This window comes from Primulina huaijiensis, chromosome 2, assembly GCF_012295235.1.
Source record: "Primulina huaijiensis isolate GDHJ02 chromosome 2, ASM1229523v2, whole genome shotgun sequence".
Lineage (NCBI taxonomy): Eukaryota > Viridiplantae > Streptophyta > Magnoliopsida > Lamiales > Gesneriaceae > Primulina > Primulina huaijiensis.
This window is the reverse complement of record NC_133307.1, coordinates 5,388,888-5,407,889: the sequence shown is the minus strand read 5'-3', so window position 1 is coordinate 5,407,889 and position 19,002 is coordinate 5,388,888. Positions and strand designations below refer to the sequence as shown.

The following is a 19,002-nucleotide window of genomic DNA, read 5'->3' as shown; positions in this document are numbered from 1 at the left end:
TTCTTGATGAAGTAGTAGAAGTTTCAGACTTTTGTGATAGATATTTTCAAGGTAATGATAAAGTATCTGTTAAGGAAGTTGAAATGAAGTTGAAAGATTTGAAAAGTGTGGATGAGTTGTTGAGTATAAAGAGAGTGAAGATGACTTGTTTGTACTTCGTCTGTGGTGTACTATGTCCTATAGCTCCAGTTAAGAATCCTCAAGTTGATAAAGAGATTTTTAGCCTGATTGATGATTTTGATGTTTTTAATAAGTACCCTTGGGGTACAATAGCTTTCAAAGNAAAAAAAAAAAAAAAAAAAAAAAAAAAAAAAAAAAAAAAAAAACGGTAAGTCTTCGAACAATGGAACCCATGATATGGTTGGATTAATCAATCCGCTACAGGTAATAAATTTTTTTTTTGCATTTTTCCATATGATTCGAATATGGTTGATTATATGTGTTTTATAATTTTTGCATTTAGATTCTTGCATACGAATGCGTTCGTGGTATTGGAGAGCGTTTTACGAAACAAAGAGAAGGAGACAATACATCTCTTCCACGCATGTGCCAATGGATTTCCAACAACTGGTCAAAAAAAAGATCTCCTAGATATATCGACATTTTAGATGCATCAAAGAGTGGTAAAAAGGTTAGTGTATTTAACATATAATTTAGTTTTATTAATATATTTTCTATTTGTGTATTACTAATTTAAATATATTAAATTTACAGATTGTTAGGAGTATTTTGTCACCTACAGATCAAGAATCTATTGCTTCTTATATTAGAAATATTTTCATTGAAGATTCTTGTACATATTCTCATTTGTCCTATATTAATTCATTGTTGTTGGAGGGAAAATCTGTGTACTGCACTAAGAATCCCACTCTTTGTGAATCTAAAGAGACCATTCAATCCAAAGAAGATGTCCATGAAAGGAAACTTTGTCCCAAAAATAAGTCGAAGAGGTCTTCTAAACTTTGTCCAGCCAACAAAGCACTAGAAAAACAATCCCATCAAGTCGAACGAGATGATGTCCTAGGCAAATCAGATACTAGTGGACAAGTTAAAGCTTTACAAGAGCACGTGGACAGAAACTTTGTGGAGTTGAAAGATATGATTTCAAATTTGGATAGCAAACTTGCACGTATAATGGAAGTTTTGAACATTTCAAATTCATCCAAAAGACGTTTGGATGAACCAAACACTGTCTTTACACAATCTAAGAAAAAGAAGACCCATGAAAAATGTAAGCCATGTGAGTTTTAAAATGTTAGAGATAATTATATATCTGATTATAATAATATGTTTTTTTTAATTGTAGGTGAGCCAGGGACAGCTGTTTCCAATCAAGGAGTGACTCTTGGGCAAGAGGCGATTGTTGAACCATTCATATCTCCTCTTACACATCTTGGTATATTTTCTTTTAAATCCAGTTTGTGGTATGCTTTTTTATTTCACTAATGATATTTAATTTGTTAAATCATAGATAACCCAGTCAAAGAGGTAACTTCTGTCAATTGAGACTTGAATGAATGAATGAGCCGAGAGGAAGAAGTGTTTGATCCACTTAACAACGCCACCCATCATCGTACGCTTGATTTTCAAATTTTAATTTAAACGTTTACATATTTTATTTAACTTGATTTATTTGTTGAATCGTAGATGAGCCACCTTCCACCAAACGACAACGATTTGGAGAACGGATTATTTTCTACGCACGGTCCAAGAAAAAGAATAGTAATATGTGTTAAGTATTTGTAAATTATATATTTGAAATAATAATTTATTTTATTATGATACAATACTTTATTTTAATTGTAGGTGAGCCACAAAAGACCTCTATCATTGAATGTGGTGATAAAGAAGCTGCACATGCTAGCCTAGTTGGTGCTGGTGATGTAACAACTATGTTTGTTAACGATAAGCCATTACCACAGGAAATCACACCATCTCTCGTAGCTCACAAGGGTATGTGTTGTACTTTATTCTTATTTTTTTGGAATTATGATTCGACGATATGTACTAATATCTAAAACACATGCATTACATATGTAGATGCTCGGAAGAGTACGAAATCTCAATTTTGTCGCTCTCCATATGTACAGCTACCCGAGACACCTGCTTTGGCAGCACTTGGTTATACCGGTCCTTACAATGGTTCATGTGAACCGGTGCAATGTGTTTCCATTAAGAAATTATTGCCAACTGTTACTAAAGAAATAAGTAGATTGAATGATCTATTTAAAGCAGGTGTGTTTGGATCATATTACAAGTCGTGGTTTACGGACCTTCTCAATCCGAGGCACTGGCTCGATCAAAGCGTGAGTAAGATTTTGTGTTCTATTTATGTTCTAAACATAATATTATATATATAACATGCTTCCAACATGTGCAGCACATACAAGAGATCATGCACGGTCTATCTGTGTTGCAGAAGACATACCCACATTTGGTAAAACAGGATGTTGCCATAATGGATCCACAATTTTCTCAAGATATAGTCTTCACATATCGTAATGCTCCTGATGATTTTGAAAATAGCAAGTGGAAGAATTTATTTCGCTATGTTGATGGATATTGTCGTCGTTGGAGTTCAGTACCATGGGCCCATGCATCTTTCATATTGATTCCATTAAATTTGCCTATACATTGGGTAGCAGTTGTAGTGAACGTAAAAGATGGAATCATTACTATGTATGATTGATATCATAGTTGCTACACAGATGATGAAATGAATGTTTATATTGAGCCGGCAGAAGATGTAGTTCAACATCTTCTACATTATTGCAAGGTCAAGATTCCAGACATTTGGACAGTAGAACGGCCCAAAGATTTTCCGCAAAATGCCAGCAGGTATGTTTATGAATTTTCGGATTTTTTTAAAAAAGAATACACGATCGACTATATAATTTGATCTCGATATATTTTTATGAGTTTAAAATAATTTATTTTACAGTTCTGATTGCGGTGCATGAATGATCAAGACATTTGAGGTGGAGTTGTCTCAGCAGTCTCCACATTCATTGAATGATCAGATTGTGAATTCATATAGAAAAATTTAGCAACATCAGTAGAACGGCGTGAATGGATTTTATAAAGTTGCAATGATTTTGTATGATGTGAGTCTCTCGGATTTATGTTGATGTGATGGTCTCTCAAATGTAATAGATTTGAAATGGGTTTGTCGAAGTGATGTATGGTTGAATGATATTTTTTATGAATGATTTTGTGGGTGTGTTGGAATGACTGAAATTCATGTTGCACCAACTGAAATAATTTATTAACCGACGAAGCATATTCATTAACCGACTGATAAAACCCATTGAACCAACTGAAATATTTTATTAATCGACTGATGGAAATATTTTATTAATCGATTGACGCATATGATTTAACCGACTTGTAAAACCCACGGAACCAACTGAAATATTTTATTAATCGATTGAAACATATGAATTAACCGACGGATAAAACCCACAGTGTGAGAACCCGAACGAAAATTTGAGAGCAACGCCGATGTCGACCAACCCGTCCGTGGGGCATGACACACAGAACCAACTGAAATATTTTTTAACCGACTGAAACATATGCAATAATCGACCGATTAAACCCATTGAACTTATTGAAATATCATTCATTAACCGACTGATTAAACACACATACAAGCTATTAGAAATATTCGGGGTATTACAATCTCTCCTCCTTATAAAAATTTTGTTCTCGAAATTTCAACTGAAATATATTCATTAAACGACTGATTAAACGATGAGAATGTCATTTCAACTTTATAAATCATCTGACTCTCTGATAGACCATTAGAGTTATATGATATTTAATAATTATACTCTATATGTGATTGATTTAGTAACTATACTCGATCGTACAACTTTGATGGTGATTGAAGATGGAGTATTAAGTATGTTCAAGCGATTAGATGAGTTCAAGAATCCAAATGTCAAAATATATTTTTTAACCGACTAAATTATATTCATTAACTGACTTATTAAAAACATTGAATCAACAGAAATATTTTAATAACCGACTGAAACATATGCTCTGACTGACTGATTAAACACAATGAACCAACTGAAATCTTTTAATAACCCACTGAAACATATGCTTTGACCGACTGATTAAACACATTGAATCAACTGAAATCTTTTAATAACCGACTGAAACATATGCTTTGACTGACTGATTAAACAAACTAAACCAACTAAAGTTTCATTAACCGACTAAAATATGGTATAACCGACCGCAATGTATGGTATACTAACTATACTCTATATATAACATACAATTTCAGTCGATTATACTGACTATCAGATAGACTATTAGAGTTATATGACCTTTAGTGATTATACCGATTGATTTTAAATTTGACCAACTGATATATTTACATTAACCAAATGATTAAACACGCAGAAGTGACAGAAATACATGGTATAACCGACCGCAATGTATGGTATAACCGACCGAAATAAAGAGTGTCTCCCACTGAAACGCTATACGTTAATTGAAATGTATGCTTTTAAACCAACTGATTTTAAACACATTGAACCGACTGATATATTTGCATTACCTGACTGATTGAACACATTGAACTGACTGAAATATATGCATAAACTGAATGATTAAACACTGAAATATATTTGCATTGAACCGACTGAAATATATTCAGCAACAGACTGATTAAAAACATTGAATCAACATATATATATACGTTTAACCGACTGATTAAACACATTGAACATACCGAATATATATGCATTAAACCACTAAATGACAATTCAAATTATATCTGCATGCACAACCTGTTCATACAACAAACTTGACAAAAACTAATCAACATACAAATACAACATCGTAAACAAAAAATTGAACAACTCGTCTACACATCAATCTATCTCTTAGGGAATTTTTTTCGGCAATGGCCAGATTCATGGCATACACCACATTTTTTAGTTCGCTTGCGACCAAACTCCCCAATAGAAGGAATTCTTTCCTTTTGTGCTGTACCACGTTTCCTCTTGACATCCGGGAGAAGTACATTGTATTTAATATGATCTGGAATGTTCCATTCATTTGCAATGGGCACCGGATATATGGTATCAGCATAAGCGAGGGCCCACATTTGTGATGAGTAATAGGGCGAGAAAAAGTCATACAAATCTAATTTTGCCCCATAAATTGCTGCAATTGCATGAGCGCATGGAATTTTATCAATTTGAAACACTAGACAACTACAAGATCTATCAGATAAATTAACAACTTCATCCTTCCCATCACCGTATACTTGATACTCAAATGCATTGAGTTGAGATGCTTTTAAACGTTGTGACAATGTAAAATTAGCTCTCAAGATAGCCTCTGTCGATGGAGTAAGTCGTCGTAGCTGAACCTGGTGCATTTCGATGCTTGTTGAACCACTTTGAAGTTAATTTATGAATTGCATCCAACAATGCTACAATAGGCATCTCTCTTTCAGACTTAAGTTTTGCATTTATTGACTCTACCCCATTTGTCGTCATTATATTGTATCTAGCACCAGGGGAATAAGCTCTAGACCATTTGTCAGGAGATGAATGCATTTAAAGATACGATGCAATGTTGGGATACCTCTCTTTCAAACATCCGTACAACTCATCAAATTCATACACTTTGTATGCATATGTTGTTTTCATAAACAAATCAATCCCACCTTTTCCGCCAGACACTCTTTTAAGGTTCTGTGAAAGATGCCACGAGCAATGTACATGTGATGCATGCTCATATACAGTACGAACAACATTAATAATAGAAATATGTTTGTCAGAAATGATTACCAAGTTAGGATCATCATTAATAAACTCCTTCAACTTCTGCAAAAACCAAGTCCATGAATCATCATTCTCAGAGTCAACAATGGCCCATGCTATAGGAAATTGATGAAAGTCACCATCTTGGACTGTAGCAACAAGTAAACAACCTCTATATTTGCATTTTAAAAATGTTCCATCGACAGATATAATTTTTCTCATTCTACGAAATCCATCAATGCATGTCCCGTATGCTAGAAACATATATTTAAATTTACCCGTTGAATCTGTCACCAAATCAGTTTTCGAGCCTCTGTTCACTTGTTCAATTATGTAAAAATATGAAGGCATAATTAGATAACTCTCTTCAGGACTGCCAAGTAACTTATCCAAAGCAAGTTGTCTTCCCCTCCATGCTTTGAAGTAACTAATTTCAACATCTTTATTTTGTATCATTGTAATAATGGTTTTTGGTTCAGGCAAACTGAGTTGTCCTTTAAAATTTTCAACCAAAATCTTTGCTACAAAGTCTGATGTTGCTTGTCGATGCATTTTCCTCCGATATGAAAGGTCACAAGTATGTGTGTTATGATAAACACGTATAGAGAATCGTGATGAATTCTCTATTTGTGATGCACGTATTTTCCAATTGCAACTCGGTGTAACACATCTAACATCATAAATTTTTTTGTTGGATTTTTGAACATTTATTTCAAAGGACGCATTTAAACAAATCTTAAACAATTCTGTTTGAAATTCATCTTTACTCTCAAACTCTTGACCGACAAAAAAATTAGACAAATCATTAAAAGAATAAGTCACATTCTATTCAGCATCTCCTACTGTGGCTAATAATGTAGAATCTTGCACATCTTGTTCAAGATAAGAAAATTCAACTTGTGTATTATGTGTTGTACACAATGTAAGCTCTTTAACACGATTCTCATCGTTCACAACAATTTCTGTTACAACATTATCAATACTTGTTATTTCATCCACCCCATTCTCATGCTCATTCATTTCATTGTCTAAGTCATTCTCAAAAAATACTCCATCAAAATATTCATCACATGTTCTCTCATTACCACCATATACTTCAGTTTCACAATTGTCAACCATCTCATCATTATGATCTCTACAAACTTCAAGATCTTTAGCATTGACAGTTTTTTCGTAACTTGTTGCAAAGCCACTTGTTTTGATAATTTCAACATGAAGCAAAGGTCTAACATTTGAAACGCCAAAAGACAGATATGTCGTCAATGCTCTTGAGCTTTTTATATATAGGCCTTGGATTACATGCCTCAAATTTCGGCAAGTAACTTAGCTTCAATACCATATAATTTCTATCCAAATGAAGTGTCTCAAAAATTGCATCTTCAACATCTTCAATACTGAAATTACTATCATCAATAGATATAGCATGCCATCCCGAATTACTTCCATCACACCATGAATATTTATGTTCACCATCAACCTTCCATTCACCATCAAAATTAATTAAGATTTGAATCATATCGCTGTCCACAAAATTTGAAAAAAAATATAAATAATGGATGTAAGGGAGTTGGAAATATATAACTATAACCGACTGATTGAATGATATTGACCGACTGCAATGCATAACTTAACCTACGAAAATAAATGTTTCAACCTACTGAATATGAACCTACTGACTGAATGATATTAAGCAACTGTGATATATGATTTAACCGACCGAATGACTGTAATATATGATTTAACCGACCGACGGAATGCTATTGACCGACTGAAATATATAATTTAACCGACTGAAATAAATGTTTTAACAAACTGAATGAGAAATCAAATTACTTGAGTAGCTGATAATCCACACACATGAAAACATAAATGGCCAAATAAAATACCTTATACTGATATTCCAATGATCCTATGAAAACATGTATTGCATGAAAATGAAAATGTCATTAATATTTGATTCTAATTTATATTTTTTTGGAGAAGAGAAAATGAAGAGGTTAAAAAAGTTAGAAATGAAATGAAGATGGAGAATGATAAAAATGGGAGAAAAAAAGGCAAGATGTGATGGAAGGAAGAAATGAAGAGAAGAGAGGAAGAGAGAGATGTGAACCTTACATTTGATTTGGGTGGTTTTTTTCAATTGGCCCACAAACCCTATTAATTAGTATTTAGATTAACTATTAATTAATATTTTCACTAACTTTTAATTAAAAGAAGGCCTATTGAACAAAAAAAAACTATATGAGGCCTTTGACCTTAAAATTTTGTTGTGGGGAGGCCATATTTGCAATTGCCCCTGCTACCGTTCTTGTTACAATGAAATTTCACGGAACGGTCGCGGAACGGGTATTTTAAAAAAATATTGTAAATTAAAAAAATTAAAAATTTTGGAAAATATTTAGAAATATGAAAATTAAAATAAATATCATTTAAATAGACTATTTGATGTAAATAAGAAATTAAAATTTTATTAACAATTTATTGAACAAAATTATATCGTCATTATATTTAAAATATTTCCAACCATATCAAAAATTAAATATACTATTAAAAATTATTTGTATTTAATTAATTAAAACTTTAAAATATTTTCGATTGGATATATATAAGTTCGCACAAATTTGAATCAATTTAGAATGATGGACTAATAATAAGCATCAAATCTTATATAAAGTGGTGCTATAAATTATTTAACATCAATTAAAATAGAAATATTTTATAATTAACTTAGTTTTTTTCATACTTTTAATGAAAATTTGTCAATAGAAATAGTTGACTTGCGGTCTCTTATTTATTAGTCTTTCATTGATGGATGCAGCGGGAAGAAGACTCAAGATTCACCATCTCACATCAACCGATGTGCTTTGCTTTCCAATGTTCCTAGTGAAATTAATGTTAAGCTTATTAAATTACTCATATCATATAATAATAAAATAACAATGAGAAATGAAATATAAGTTGATGAAAACAAACATTTATATAGAAAGGTACCTGTAAATGTTATATCATCGAGACTAATACCATGAGGAATGACGTGGAGGAACAAAATCATTAGTGTATTCTTCTTCGGGATTCAGTTGAGAAAATTGATCTCCACCATATGGTTGCTGATATAAACCAGTGTTAAATTGTCCTAGTGGACATGCATTGAATAGTGGATTTGAAACTGAATGTATATAGTGTAATGAGGGAGAATTTAATAATGTATCGTCACGACGATAGTAGTCTCCAAATTCTTGATGTCCAAAAGAATTACTGGCCTCACTTGAAGATATAGAACAATGACCATCATGTCTAATACCAGTGGCTGCTGGTGCTTGAGGATTATGATATCTATTTCGGCCACTATTAGGCCCAGTTTGGTAAGCATTATTAAGGTGTGATTGTTTAGTAATCATTTGTTTGCTTTCATTTATATATTTGATATTGACTATTAGTTAGACAAATTTTACTGTTTTCCTTGGAGAATAAATCCTTGCATTCAATGTGGATAATATTTATCCGGCTGCACTCGTAAAGTTTATTGACCAAAATACCACTGTTTGTAAAATAAAAAATTGCAAGTGGCCTACGGACACGCCATTGTCCTTCTTTCTTCTGAAGAACCGATGGCTGCACAGTAGCTTAAAAATGGAAAGTGGTGAACCAAAAATCCTCATTTCTAAGTCCGATCTATAGAAATTTGAAGATTATTCGAAGGTAAAACTCGAGAAAGTACAGCTTTGAAGCTATGTGTGATTATTGATTTTGTATCTCATGCATAACATATTTCAGAGTAGATAAACCTGAGGAAAACTATCGAGTGATGAACAATTTTGTAGATATAATTTTTTAGATCACCTGTAAAAAAAAATAAACGAGAACACCATGTTCATGCTTACCGGTGGATCTTCGGTTCATATCTTTCACGGATCTAACCTCGCCTTACGATCTTGAAGGAAGAACAATGTGGATAGGGTTTTCATTTCCCGTCAGATTTTTTGGGAAACAGACAGTAGCTTAGGGGAGAAGTGAACAGTTATGGCAAATAAATTAAAATATAACATTTAAGGGTATTTTGGTCATTAACAAGTTTGTCATGATTTTATCACTCTTCTTAAATTTGCACAACACATGATCTTATATACAACCCAAATTAGATATCTTATCCTATCAAACATTTATCAATCAAATTATTAATCATTCAACTATCACGTCCTACAAACCAAGCGAACCCTTAGAAAATCTCTCAAATTGATTATTCCTAGAACCGGTGTATTGAGACGATCCATAATCATGAGATGATAAATAATGTCTTGTGCTATAATCATGAGAATACCCAAAGTCTGGTTCATTATATCAAATGGCACCACGACCAAAATCTTGAGAGCTCCAATGGTAATTTCTCGAATCATCTCCAAACTGAAATTGATGGTGACCTCCCAAGCCCAATTTTTTATTTTCTCTTCAACACGCATATATGAATCTGAAGATCCACTAAAATGTTCATCATCTTCAGCACTCGAGAACCCTGTCAAACTTGCTAAAAAGCGACGTTCTTCTATCCCAGGACGATACCCATGATCAGTGTCTTGTGTTGCATAATAATTCTCTTTCCCCCGTGCCCATGACATGCCAGTATCATATTGATCATCTTGACATGCTTGATCAGCATCTCCATGTTTTTTGCCACTTTCCCGATTGTTCCTATCACCACTATCATCATTGTAACGCCCCGAAAATTTAAAAATCCATGCGAACCACATGCATGCAATTATTAAATTCTTGGTATTTTAATTAAAATGGTTTAATTGCATAAATTAATTAGGTTGTGCATATTTACATGTTTAAAATATATTTTTCTACATGAATGCATTAAAATGTATTTTTAAAGGTTATTTGAGTTGCGATCGAGGAACGGAGACCGAGGGCTGAAAAATGTAAAATATTTTTATTAAATAGTTGTTTTTAATTATTTAATACATGGGTGATGCTTTTTCATATTTTTTAAAAATAAGGGGTTTTGAGGTGATTTTATACGCCAGAACGTAAATTTTATCGGTGTTGGTTTTTCAACAAAAATACGAACGTTTTGGCAACCCGGCTAATAAATTCACAAACTTATTTAAGCAAAATTATTTTAAATGTTTTAATTAAGCACTAATGGACCTAATTAACCTCCTAATGGTCTTAAGCTTGATTAATGTTTTTAATTAACTATATAATATTCTAAACCTACCCATAACCCCACAAAAACCCCACGCCCCACACCCCTTCACAATACAAATTCTTTCCCCTCAGCAACACGACACACACATCACAATTAGAAAAGCTTCGGTCTTTTGAAGAAAAATTCAGCCTAGGTGTCTACGTCGTCGTTCTTCGCATCATCGCTTCGTTTTCGTGCGTAAAATATACAAAGGCACGCCATATTCTTTCCTTCACTCATCTATCACACCATAATATTTATTTGAACATGTTTTGAATGAAAACAAATTGCACATCATGATATTTTCGTAACTATGCATATGTGTGTGTTAAACTCTTGTGTTTTGGTTCAAAAATCATGTTTAATTTGTGTCAAGGGGCTGCCATGGTTAGGGGATGGATTAAGGGTGTTTTACACAAAGTTTAGGGTCCTAGAAACGCACCAAATAAGCTGCAAACGTGAATAACAAAAGCTGGAAAACTGTAGGCATCAATTAAGAAGGAACCGTGGGTATTTTGGTTGCACAAGAGTCAAGTGGCTCGTTTCTTGGCATGGGCTGTTAGGGCTTGTCCAGGGCTCGTCCAAGGGTAGTGGTGGTCTCGGTCTAGGGCTGGGTTGGGTCCTAGGGCGGCTAGGGGTCAAGGTAGTGGCTAGGGAAGAGTCCTAGTGAACTAGGACTCTCCCCCATGAGGGGTTCGGTGCGCAGCGGGAAAGTTAGGCTTGCGGCTGGCCTGGGCGCGAGCCAGGCTGGTCCATCAGGGTCAAGTGAGGTTGTCCAAGGGTTGGGTCGTGGGTTGGTGCAGGGTGGCTCGACGTGGCTCGAGCCAAACGCAGGGAGCTTGAGAAGCAAGGTAGCACATTGCTGCTGTGCTTGGTATGGTGGCTCGCTGTGCAGGTTCCAGGGGCTGGGCTGGTCCGGGTTTGGTCTGGACTTGGTCTAGGGATGGTCAGGGTCAGGTTGGGCCGAGGGTTAACCCGCTGGAGGTGTCCTAGTTGGCTAGGAGTCTTGGTGAAGGGTAGGAGTCACACACACACGTGTAGAATTTTGGGGCAAGTTTCAGTAGGTTTTTGGAGCGGTCCAGGGCTGGTTTTCGGGCTGGGCTTGGACAGTAGGGTCCCTAGGGGGGTTGGCTAGGTTTTGGCTCAATGTGGCTCGGGGGTGGCTCGAGTAAATTAGGAGATGGCTCGGTGTGTTCGGTTAAGGGTCCAAAACGAGATTTAAGAACTAAAAGTTGAATCCATGGGTCCACGTGTGTGGCTCATGACTTGGAAGGGTAGAATAAATCATAAAAAGGTTATATTAAAAATTTGGGATCAAAATATTGAGTTTTGGATTTATTCGGGATTTAATCGCCGCACGAAACGCTAATTAACGAGTTAATTGAAACGCCTAATTTAAGCTTTATAAAATTATGAAAAATTATATTTAAGAGTAAATAATTATTAAAAGTCTAAGTTTATAATTTGGGAATTTTATATTAAGGTTTATTTATATTCGGGATTAAAACGCAGTAATACGTCTTATTTAAATATTAAATTAAAAGACCTCGATTTAAGCTAAATAAAAATATGAGAAAATTCATGTAAGCTTAAATAATTATTTGGGACATTTTATAGTCAAGGAAATTAAGAAAATGTCAAAAACCGGAAATTTTACGTATATGGGTAAAACGGTCATTTTACACCTAAAAATTAGTTAACGTCATGACAGTGCCCTGAATGCTGTTTTTTGTGCTAATATGATTATTTCAAATTTTTATGAATTTTTATGACATGGATTTGAAATGTTTACGATTTATTATGTCAAAATGTTATTTTATAAGGTTATGATTTAATATGTTAATTTTTTTTAAAATATTTGAGATTTAAAAGCATATTTTAAATGTTTATGATGTTGAAATGTTTATTTAAAAGATTTATGGATTTTTATGTGTTGAAAGGTTTCTTTTAAAATATTTATGGATTTTTATGAGGAAACGATAACGTTAAAAGATATGTTGCATGCTTGTTTTTGAAAAGAAAAGGATATTAAATGCATGATTTTTATAAAGTGATGATAATATGAAATGTTGAAAGAAGTGAAGTAATTGTGACTAATACGATGATATGTTGGAAATTTCGTGAGGGTTATGGTCCCAGTGGGAGCCCGACGATCGTGTTTCTTTGGATACGGATATGTATATGTATACGATAATATGTTAATACGTAAGGCCAAGGCCCAGTTGACCGGTGAGAGTGTTGCTGGTGTCCCCGCCGCCCAGTACTGTGGTTACATGTAGATGGATCCATCGCCCAACACGTAGACGTAGACGTAGATGAACACGAAACGATCTGAATTCAACGAAAAGAAAATGGAATACGTATATGTCGATGATAATATGTATATGAATATGTTGAGGATGACATGAATATGTTTATGAAAATTTTTATGCAAAAAGGATCATGAAAATGTTTTTAAAGTTTATGCATCTTCATGAAAACGATATTTTAAGTACAAGTATTTTTCACTGTTGCATGTGATCTATATTATGTATTACTTGTTATCAACGATATGACATGTTGAGTCTTTAGACTCACTAGGTGTGATTGATGCAGGTGCTATTGATTATGAATATGTTAAGGGAGATCTTGATGGTTGACTTTGCTGGACTGAAAGTGCACATAACCCGAGGACCGACGCTAGTTTTCCGCACTAGTTATGATTTATGATTTTTAAGATTTTGTTAAAGATATTTTATGACTTATATTTATGATTTGAGAGGTTTTTGAGAGATTATAGTATGGGCTGTATTTCTCAAATATATAGTTGGTTGTTTTAATTTTAAGATGGTTCTAAAATATTTTTATGCAAATGTGCATGGTTCGGCCGATGTTATGTAAGGTTTTTTTTAAAAAAAAAATTTCTAGTACTTTTTAAGCAAAAGAAAGGCAGACGTTTCAATCATTTCGTCACTTTTATCGTCATTGTCAGTTTCATCACTTTCATTTAATATGATTTCTTTTCCTTTTGATAATCTTGAGGTGCCCTCATTGTTTTTGTTCTTGTTGCTCTCTTGGGCATTTGATATTTCATGACCTTGATCTAACCATTCTAAGTCATCGTCTTGCAACACAGAGGGTTCATTATCTCTAGTCCATTCATTTAAAATATCATCATCTTTGAATATGTGATCAAGATCTATAGAACTATAGTAATCATCATCTCCACTTTTTTGCATCAAATTTCGTACTCTTAACCGCATATTGTAATGGACATATACCAATTTATGTAATTTTTCAATCGCCAAACGATTGCGAAGCTTAGTATGTATTAAAGACTATGTGCTCCAATTTCTCTCACAACCAGAAGATGAACATGTTTGACTAAGAACTTTAATTGCAAGTTTTCTTAGGTGGGGAGCTTCTTCACCATACTCATTCCATCATTTAGCTGAGAAATGAAACATATGATATATATTTTATAACTTTAATATCTTTGAAAAAACATAAAGAAATTCAAACCTGGAAGACTTTTTTTAACCGCCATTTTTGCAAGTGGGGATCCAAACTCTCCAATTTGTTCAGTAAACAATTTAATCTGTTAAACATGTTTGATAAAAACTATAGTATACTGGATATAACATATGTTAAGCAAAACTTATAAATATCATACCTCATTAATCATTGCAGCTTGTGTATTTAAATAGGGCTCTAGTCTTTTGATTACTGTCTTCAATCCTCATCTTACTTCATCAGTGTAAACACAGGTTCCAGAATATTGGAGCATTGGATTGAGAAAATATGCTAAAAACACACAAATATAAAATTATATAACGATAACCACAACAATGGATTTATTTTTTTGTAAATATAATCTAATTTTACCTGCAGCATATAGGTGTTGGTGTAATTGATTATACCAACGCTCATCAATCACATCCCAGTACAATTGCCAGTCTTTCACACGTTCTTTTATAGATAATTTAGCTCTATCCATTGCTTCATATATAATCGACAGCGTTGGCTTATTGTCTTGATCAACCAACTTCAAAACTTTGACGAGAGGTTCCATTGCTGTGCATATATCACGAGCCGACTTCCAAAATTTTGTGTCCCATATGATCGCTGTAATTCTTTCGACATCTTTTCTTCTCTTGCTTGTATTGTTGTACTCATGCCACTCAACTGAAGTGCACAATCTCTTCAAATCTTGACAATACCGGACGAGACTTTCTAAAGAAATAAATTCAGTAGCAAAGCGAGTGATTCCAAGTCTCAAAAATTCACGATCATTTGTGTAGATTTTCATTAAGTTCACGATTTTGTCACTATTGTATATAAAACTTGTTATTTGCTTTGCTTTATCAATGCACCTCTTTACCTTTGTTATCTTACCAATATCTTCAAGCATAAGATCAATGCAGTGTGCAGCACAATGTGACCAAAACATGTGAGGTCTTTCAATCATCAATTTTTGTCCAGCAGCTTTGTTTGCACTTTCACTATCTGTAACCACATGTACAACATTTTCTTCTCCAATATCGTCAATAACATTATTCAAAAGAGATAATATAAAATCGGCTGTCTTTCTTTTGTTTGTGCAATCCATTGAACTATGAAATATCATGTTGGGATCGCAGTATATCATAAAATTAATGATAGGATGCTTGTTGCGTGTGCTCCAACCATCACACATTATTGTACATCCATATTTTGGCCATTTGGATTTTAATGTATTCAAATATATAGTGATATCTTCTACCTTCTCTTCCAGGAAAACACCACCTATTTGACGTCCCGAAGGACCTTGTACTCCAGGTCCAACATCTGCGATGGTATTAATCATTGCTTGGTAGTATGGACCACTATCTGCTGCATGAAATGGAATTGCATTGTATATAAACCATTTTGAAATAGCCTTCCCAACATCTTTGACCTTTTCAGGAGCAAACCAATTTTTTATACTCTTTCGTTTTGATGAAAACATGTAAGAATCAATCTCTTTCGCTGGTAACTGAGCTCCCTCTCGTACGCTAAAGCTACGAGTCATCTGTTTTCTTAAATTGGGATTTGCACTTGGTGATGATGAACTACCACCAACATTTCCTGAAATTAAATAATATAATCTAATCAGAATTTTTATATTACTCCATTAAAAATAAGTTTTTAAAATGATACATTAATTTTGAACCATATCGGATATGCATCAACTATAAAAATAAAATATTTATTTACCTGAACCATATTGGTTTTGCATATCTTCCTCAAATGCTCTTGTTCTACGACTTTCTTTCATTTCTTTTCGCAATGCCCTATTTTCCATATCTTTTAAAGTTTCTTCATAGGTATTATCAAATTTATCATCATCTCCACTGTCACTGCAATTATCGAGTCCATGTATGCTCTGTTGAATTGCATTAATAGAAATTTCTTTCTTTTTTTGATTAAATTTCTCTCGTTCTTAGTATCTTGAAGATGTTTCCGGAACATCAATGATAATTCTTTTGGAGCTTTAGTGCATGACTCAACATTTCCAGCAACATAAGCACTATGTTACTTTAATCTTGTAATTCCACCTGTTATAATTTTTCCACAAAGTTTGCATTGTATTGTCTTTCTATCACCTCTGATGGATTTACCAAACTCCCAACCAATATCGAGTTTTGGAGCCATTGTTCATAGGATTTACTGATTTGCACTTTAAAATAAAGAAATTGATAAATTGTATCAAGAAAAAAGTGTAACTGATTTGCATTTTAAAATAATAAACCAAATATATAATAATGTATATATTTATTTAAATGCACAAAAATATAATTAGAAAAAAATTGGTTGTTTTTTTCTCTTTTTCAGGAATGTTTGAATATGTTTTTAACAATTATATAATACAAATTTATATTTGGATTAATATTTGAGCCAAACTATTATTAATAAAAGTCGTTGAGTCAATTTAGATGATATAATATTTATATTATATTTTAGAAAATATAATCATGTACACATAATTAAGTAATAAATTCACTATAGTTTATATATATTTCGAGTCCAACTACATATATTCACACAAATCTAACGAAATTTATTCACTACCATTTTTTATGAACATTAGAACAATCACACACACACAAATATATATACACGTACGCACAAAACCCAAAATTCAATATGAGCTAGACCATATATATTCAGGCAAAGTGAAGAAAAATAGGATAGTCAATAACAATACGAAATACGAAGTCTAAAATTTCAGACAATAATTTAAAATAAACAAACTGAGTTATATAAACTAAAAAAATTTAAAGTTAGTGGTTGGCTTACCTATAACCGACGGTGTACGGTGGCGACGATGCAAGATTGTCCCTGCTGTGTAAAGCTGAGGAAGTAAGAATGCTTTTTGTCTCTTTATTTACCAGATATAATAGCTCAAAGAGTAACCATGGCGGCAAATGAACGAAGAAATAATCAATAAGATTGTAATTCAACAGCAACCTCAGGAAACAGAAAATTGACAAAAGAAGTGGTGAAAAAGTACATGAAAATGGTGAAGCCTTTGTACGTTCGCATCTCGAAACGTTACTTGGAGAAGTTGAACTTTTCTGGGCAGTTGCACTTTTCTGCCGGAGCAGCTTCCCATAGAGGCGAAGCTGTTTTTATGCTGGCGGAGAGATGAGAGTTATCAAAGGGAGAAAGCTACCAGGCACCAGCTGCAATCCTTTAATTGTTTTGAGAAAAATTCAATCTATCTATAGGAAAGATACGTGCTTTAGGTCCAACAACGCATGATTGCATGTGCTACTATTTGGAGCATCATGCAACTGTGAACTGTCCAAAAAGCCACGCAATGCATGTGCTCAAAATTGCATTATTTGTACTAGAAAGCAAAGATACGTGCATTAGAACCTACAATGCATGTGCTCAAAATTACACACAGATTTTTTGTTCTTGTCGCAGCTGTACAAATCCCTTCCATTCCGTTCCGTGCCATTCCGCGTGCCCCGTTCCGTTCCGCCGTTAAATCCCAGTTTTCGGTATATAAAACGCCGATACAAGCCATCAACCTACACACCCCGGAACCTCGTCAAGGTTGCTTGCATTCCGGTTCCGGAACGCCCGTTCTGGCCGTTCCGTTCCCGTTTCGTTCAACCATGCCCTAAACCGATTTGTGATAGTTCAAGCCACAATTTTGTAACACGTATTGCATAAGCTGACTGGTCAGAAATTTTTCAAGTATGATGGTTCCCGAACTTTAGGAATTAAAGTTATAATGGTATGATTCCAACCTTTAAGATCACCATGCTCGTTAAAAATCATAAGTGCTGCTTGAGTGATGTCATTGCCAATAACAGGCTATAATTTCTGGTAAAAGAGAGCGGTAAACCCATCAGGGCCCGAAGCCTTAGTAGGATGCATAACAAAGACCGCCTTACGAATCTCATCAGCTGAAAAAGGTTCACATAAAGATCATTCATATAATTCCCAACCACCGGATCAGTACATTCTATAACCTCATCAATATCTGGATGCCACATACTAGTGGAAGAAAAAAGATTAGCAAAATATTCAGAAGTAATATCCGCCATACCTCGCCCTCTGTACACCAATCACCATGTGGCTTTATGAGTCCCTTAATAAAGTTAATATTTTGTCGAATGGAGGAAGAGGAGTGGAAGAACTTAGTAATTCAATTCCCATTTTTAGCCAATTCACTCTGGACCTTTGTTTCCATTGAAGTTCTTCCCGTCCGGATAACTTTCTAATTGTTTCTCTAATGCATTGATTCGATCATGGTTTTCTTGAGCCTCTTGAGAATGCATAATACGATCAAGATCCTTAAGGAATTAATTTTTTTACCCAATTGATTGAAGCTGTCACCTGCCCAGCTTCTGATGTTGTATTTGGTGCAGAAATCGTACTATTTTAGTGTAAAATTTACACCAAAATAGATTTTGTGTTATCAGATTACCTTAATAAAGACCAAGGACCATCTGAGTAGAGCATGACTACGATCAAAGCGAGAAGAAGAACCCAACAGAAATATATTATCACCTATTA

The 19,002-nt window shown here is 33.9% G+C and overlaps 3 protein-coding genes across 3 annotated transcripts; 1 reads left to right on the top strand and 2 right to left on the bottom strand.

The window, feature by feature from the left end:
• Positions 1-316: 316 nt before the first annotated feature.
• LOC140959120 (uncharacterized) lies at positions 317-2,646 on the top strand. The gene is made up of 8 exons (XM_073416891.1): positions 317-384; positions 464-631; positions 715-1,231; positions 1,307-1,396; positions 1,472-1,573; positions 1,648-1,953; positions 2,041-2,306; positions 2,381-2,646. Exons 1-5 carry the CDS (start codon positions 358-360, stop codon positions 1,504-1,506), a joined length of 837 nt encoding a protein of 278 aa, XP_073272992.1. The 5' UTR covers positions 317-357; the 3' UTR covers positions 1,507-1,573; positions 1,648-1,953; positions 2,041-2,306; positions 2,381-2,646.
• A 2,242-nt stretch (positions 2,647-4,888) lies between these two features.
• LOC140991600 (uncharacterized) lies at positions 4,889-6,239 on the bottom strand. Its single transcript, XM_073461659.1, has 5 exons — positions 6,062-6,239; positions 5,811-5,932; positions 5,605-5,714; positions 5,387-5,547; positions 4,889-5,178 (listed from the first exon to the last, which is right to left on the bottom strand). Exons 1-5 carry the CDS (start codon positions 6,237-6,239, stop codon positions 4,889-4,891), a joined length of 861 nt encoding a protein of 286 aa, XP_073317760.1.
• Positions 6,240-9,603: 3,364 nt separating this feature from the next.
• On the bottom strand, positions 9,604-18,098 carry LOC140965670 (uncharacterized). Its single transcript, XM_073425820.1, has 8 exons — positions 17,269-18,098; positions 16,186-16,328; positions 15,332-16,056; positions 14,836-15,183; positions 14,624-14,754; positions 14,473-14,548; positions 13,906-14,401; positions 9,604-10,478 (listed from the first exon to the last, which is right to left on the bottom strand). Exons 2-4 carry the CDS (start codon positions 16,271-16,273, stop codon positions 15,154-15,156), a joined length of 843 nt encoding a protein of 280 aa, XP_073281921.1. The 5' UTR covers positions 16,274-16,328; positions 17,269-18,098; the 3' UTR covers positions 9,604-10,478; positions 13,906-14,401; positions 14,473-14,548; positions 14,624-14,754; positions 14,836-15,153.
• Between the last annotated feature and the right edge of the window lie 904 nt (positions 18,099-19,002).

Bases quoted from the DNA above. Each gene is read 5' to 3' on its own strand.
- LOC140959120 (XM_073416891.1), top strand. From the start codon at position 358: ATGGTTGGATTAATCAATCCGCTACAG. The intron at 632-714 runs GTTAGTGTATTT...TTAAATTTACAG, and splicing joins CATCAAAGAGTGGTAAAAAG to ATTGTTAGGAGTATTTTGTC. The intron at 1,232-1,306 runs GTAAGCCATGTG...TTTTAATTGTAG, and splicing joins AAAGAAGACCCATGAAAAAT to GTGAGCCAGGGACAGCTGTT.
- LOC140991600 (XM_073461659.1), bottom strand. From the start codon at position 6,239: ATGATACAAAATAAAGATGTTGAAATTAGTTACTTCAAAGCATGGAGG. The intron at 5,933-6,061 runs GTAAATTTAAAT...TTGTTGCTACAG, and splicing joins TTTGGTGACAGATTCAACGG to TCCAAGATGGTGACTTTCAT. The intron at 5,548-5,604 runs GTATCCCAACAT...CAAATGGTCTAG, and splicing joins TACGGATGTTTGAAAGAGAG to AGCTTATTCCCCTGGTGCTA.
- LOC140965670 (XM_073425820.1), bottom strand. From the start codon at position 16,273: ATGGAAAATAGGGCATTGCGAAAAGAAATGAAAGAAAGTCGTAGAACA. The intron at 16,057-16,185 runs GTAAATAAATAT...ATTTAATTTCAG, and splicing joins GCAAAACCAATATGGTTCAG to GAAATGTTGGTGGTAGTTCA. The intron at 15,184-15,331 runs GTAAAGAGGTGC...TTATTTCTTTAG, and splicing joins ATATTGGTAAGATAACAAAG to AAAGTCTCGTCCGGTATTGT.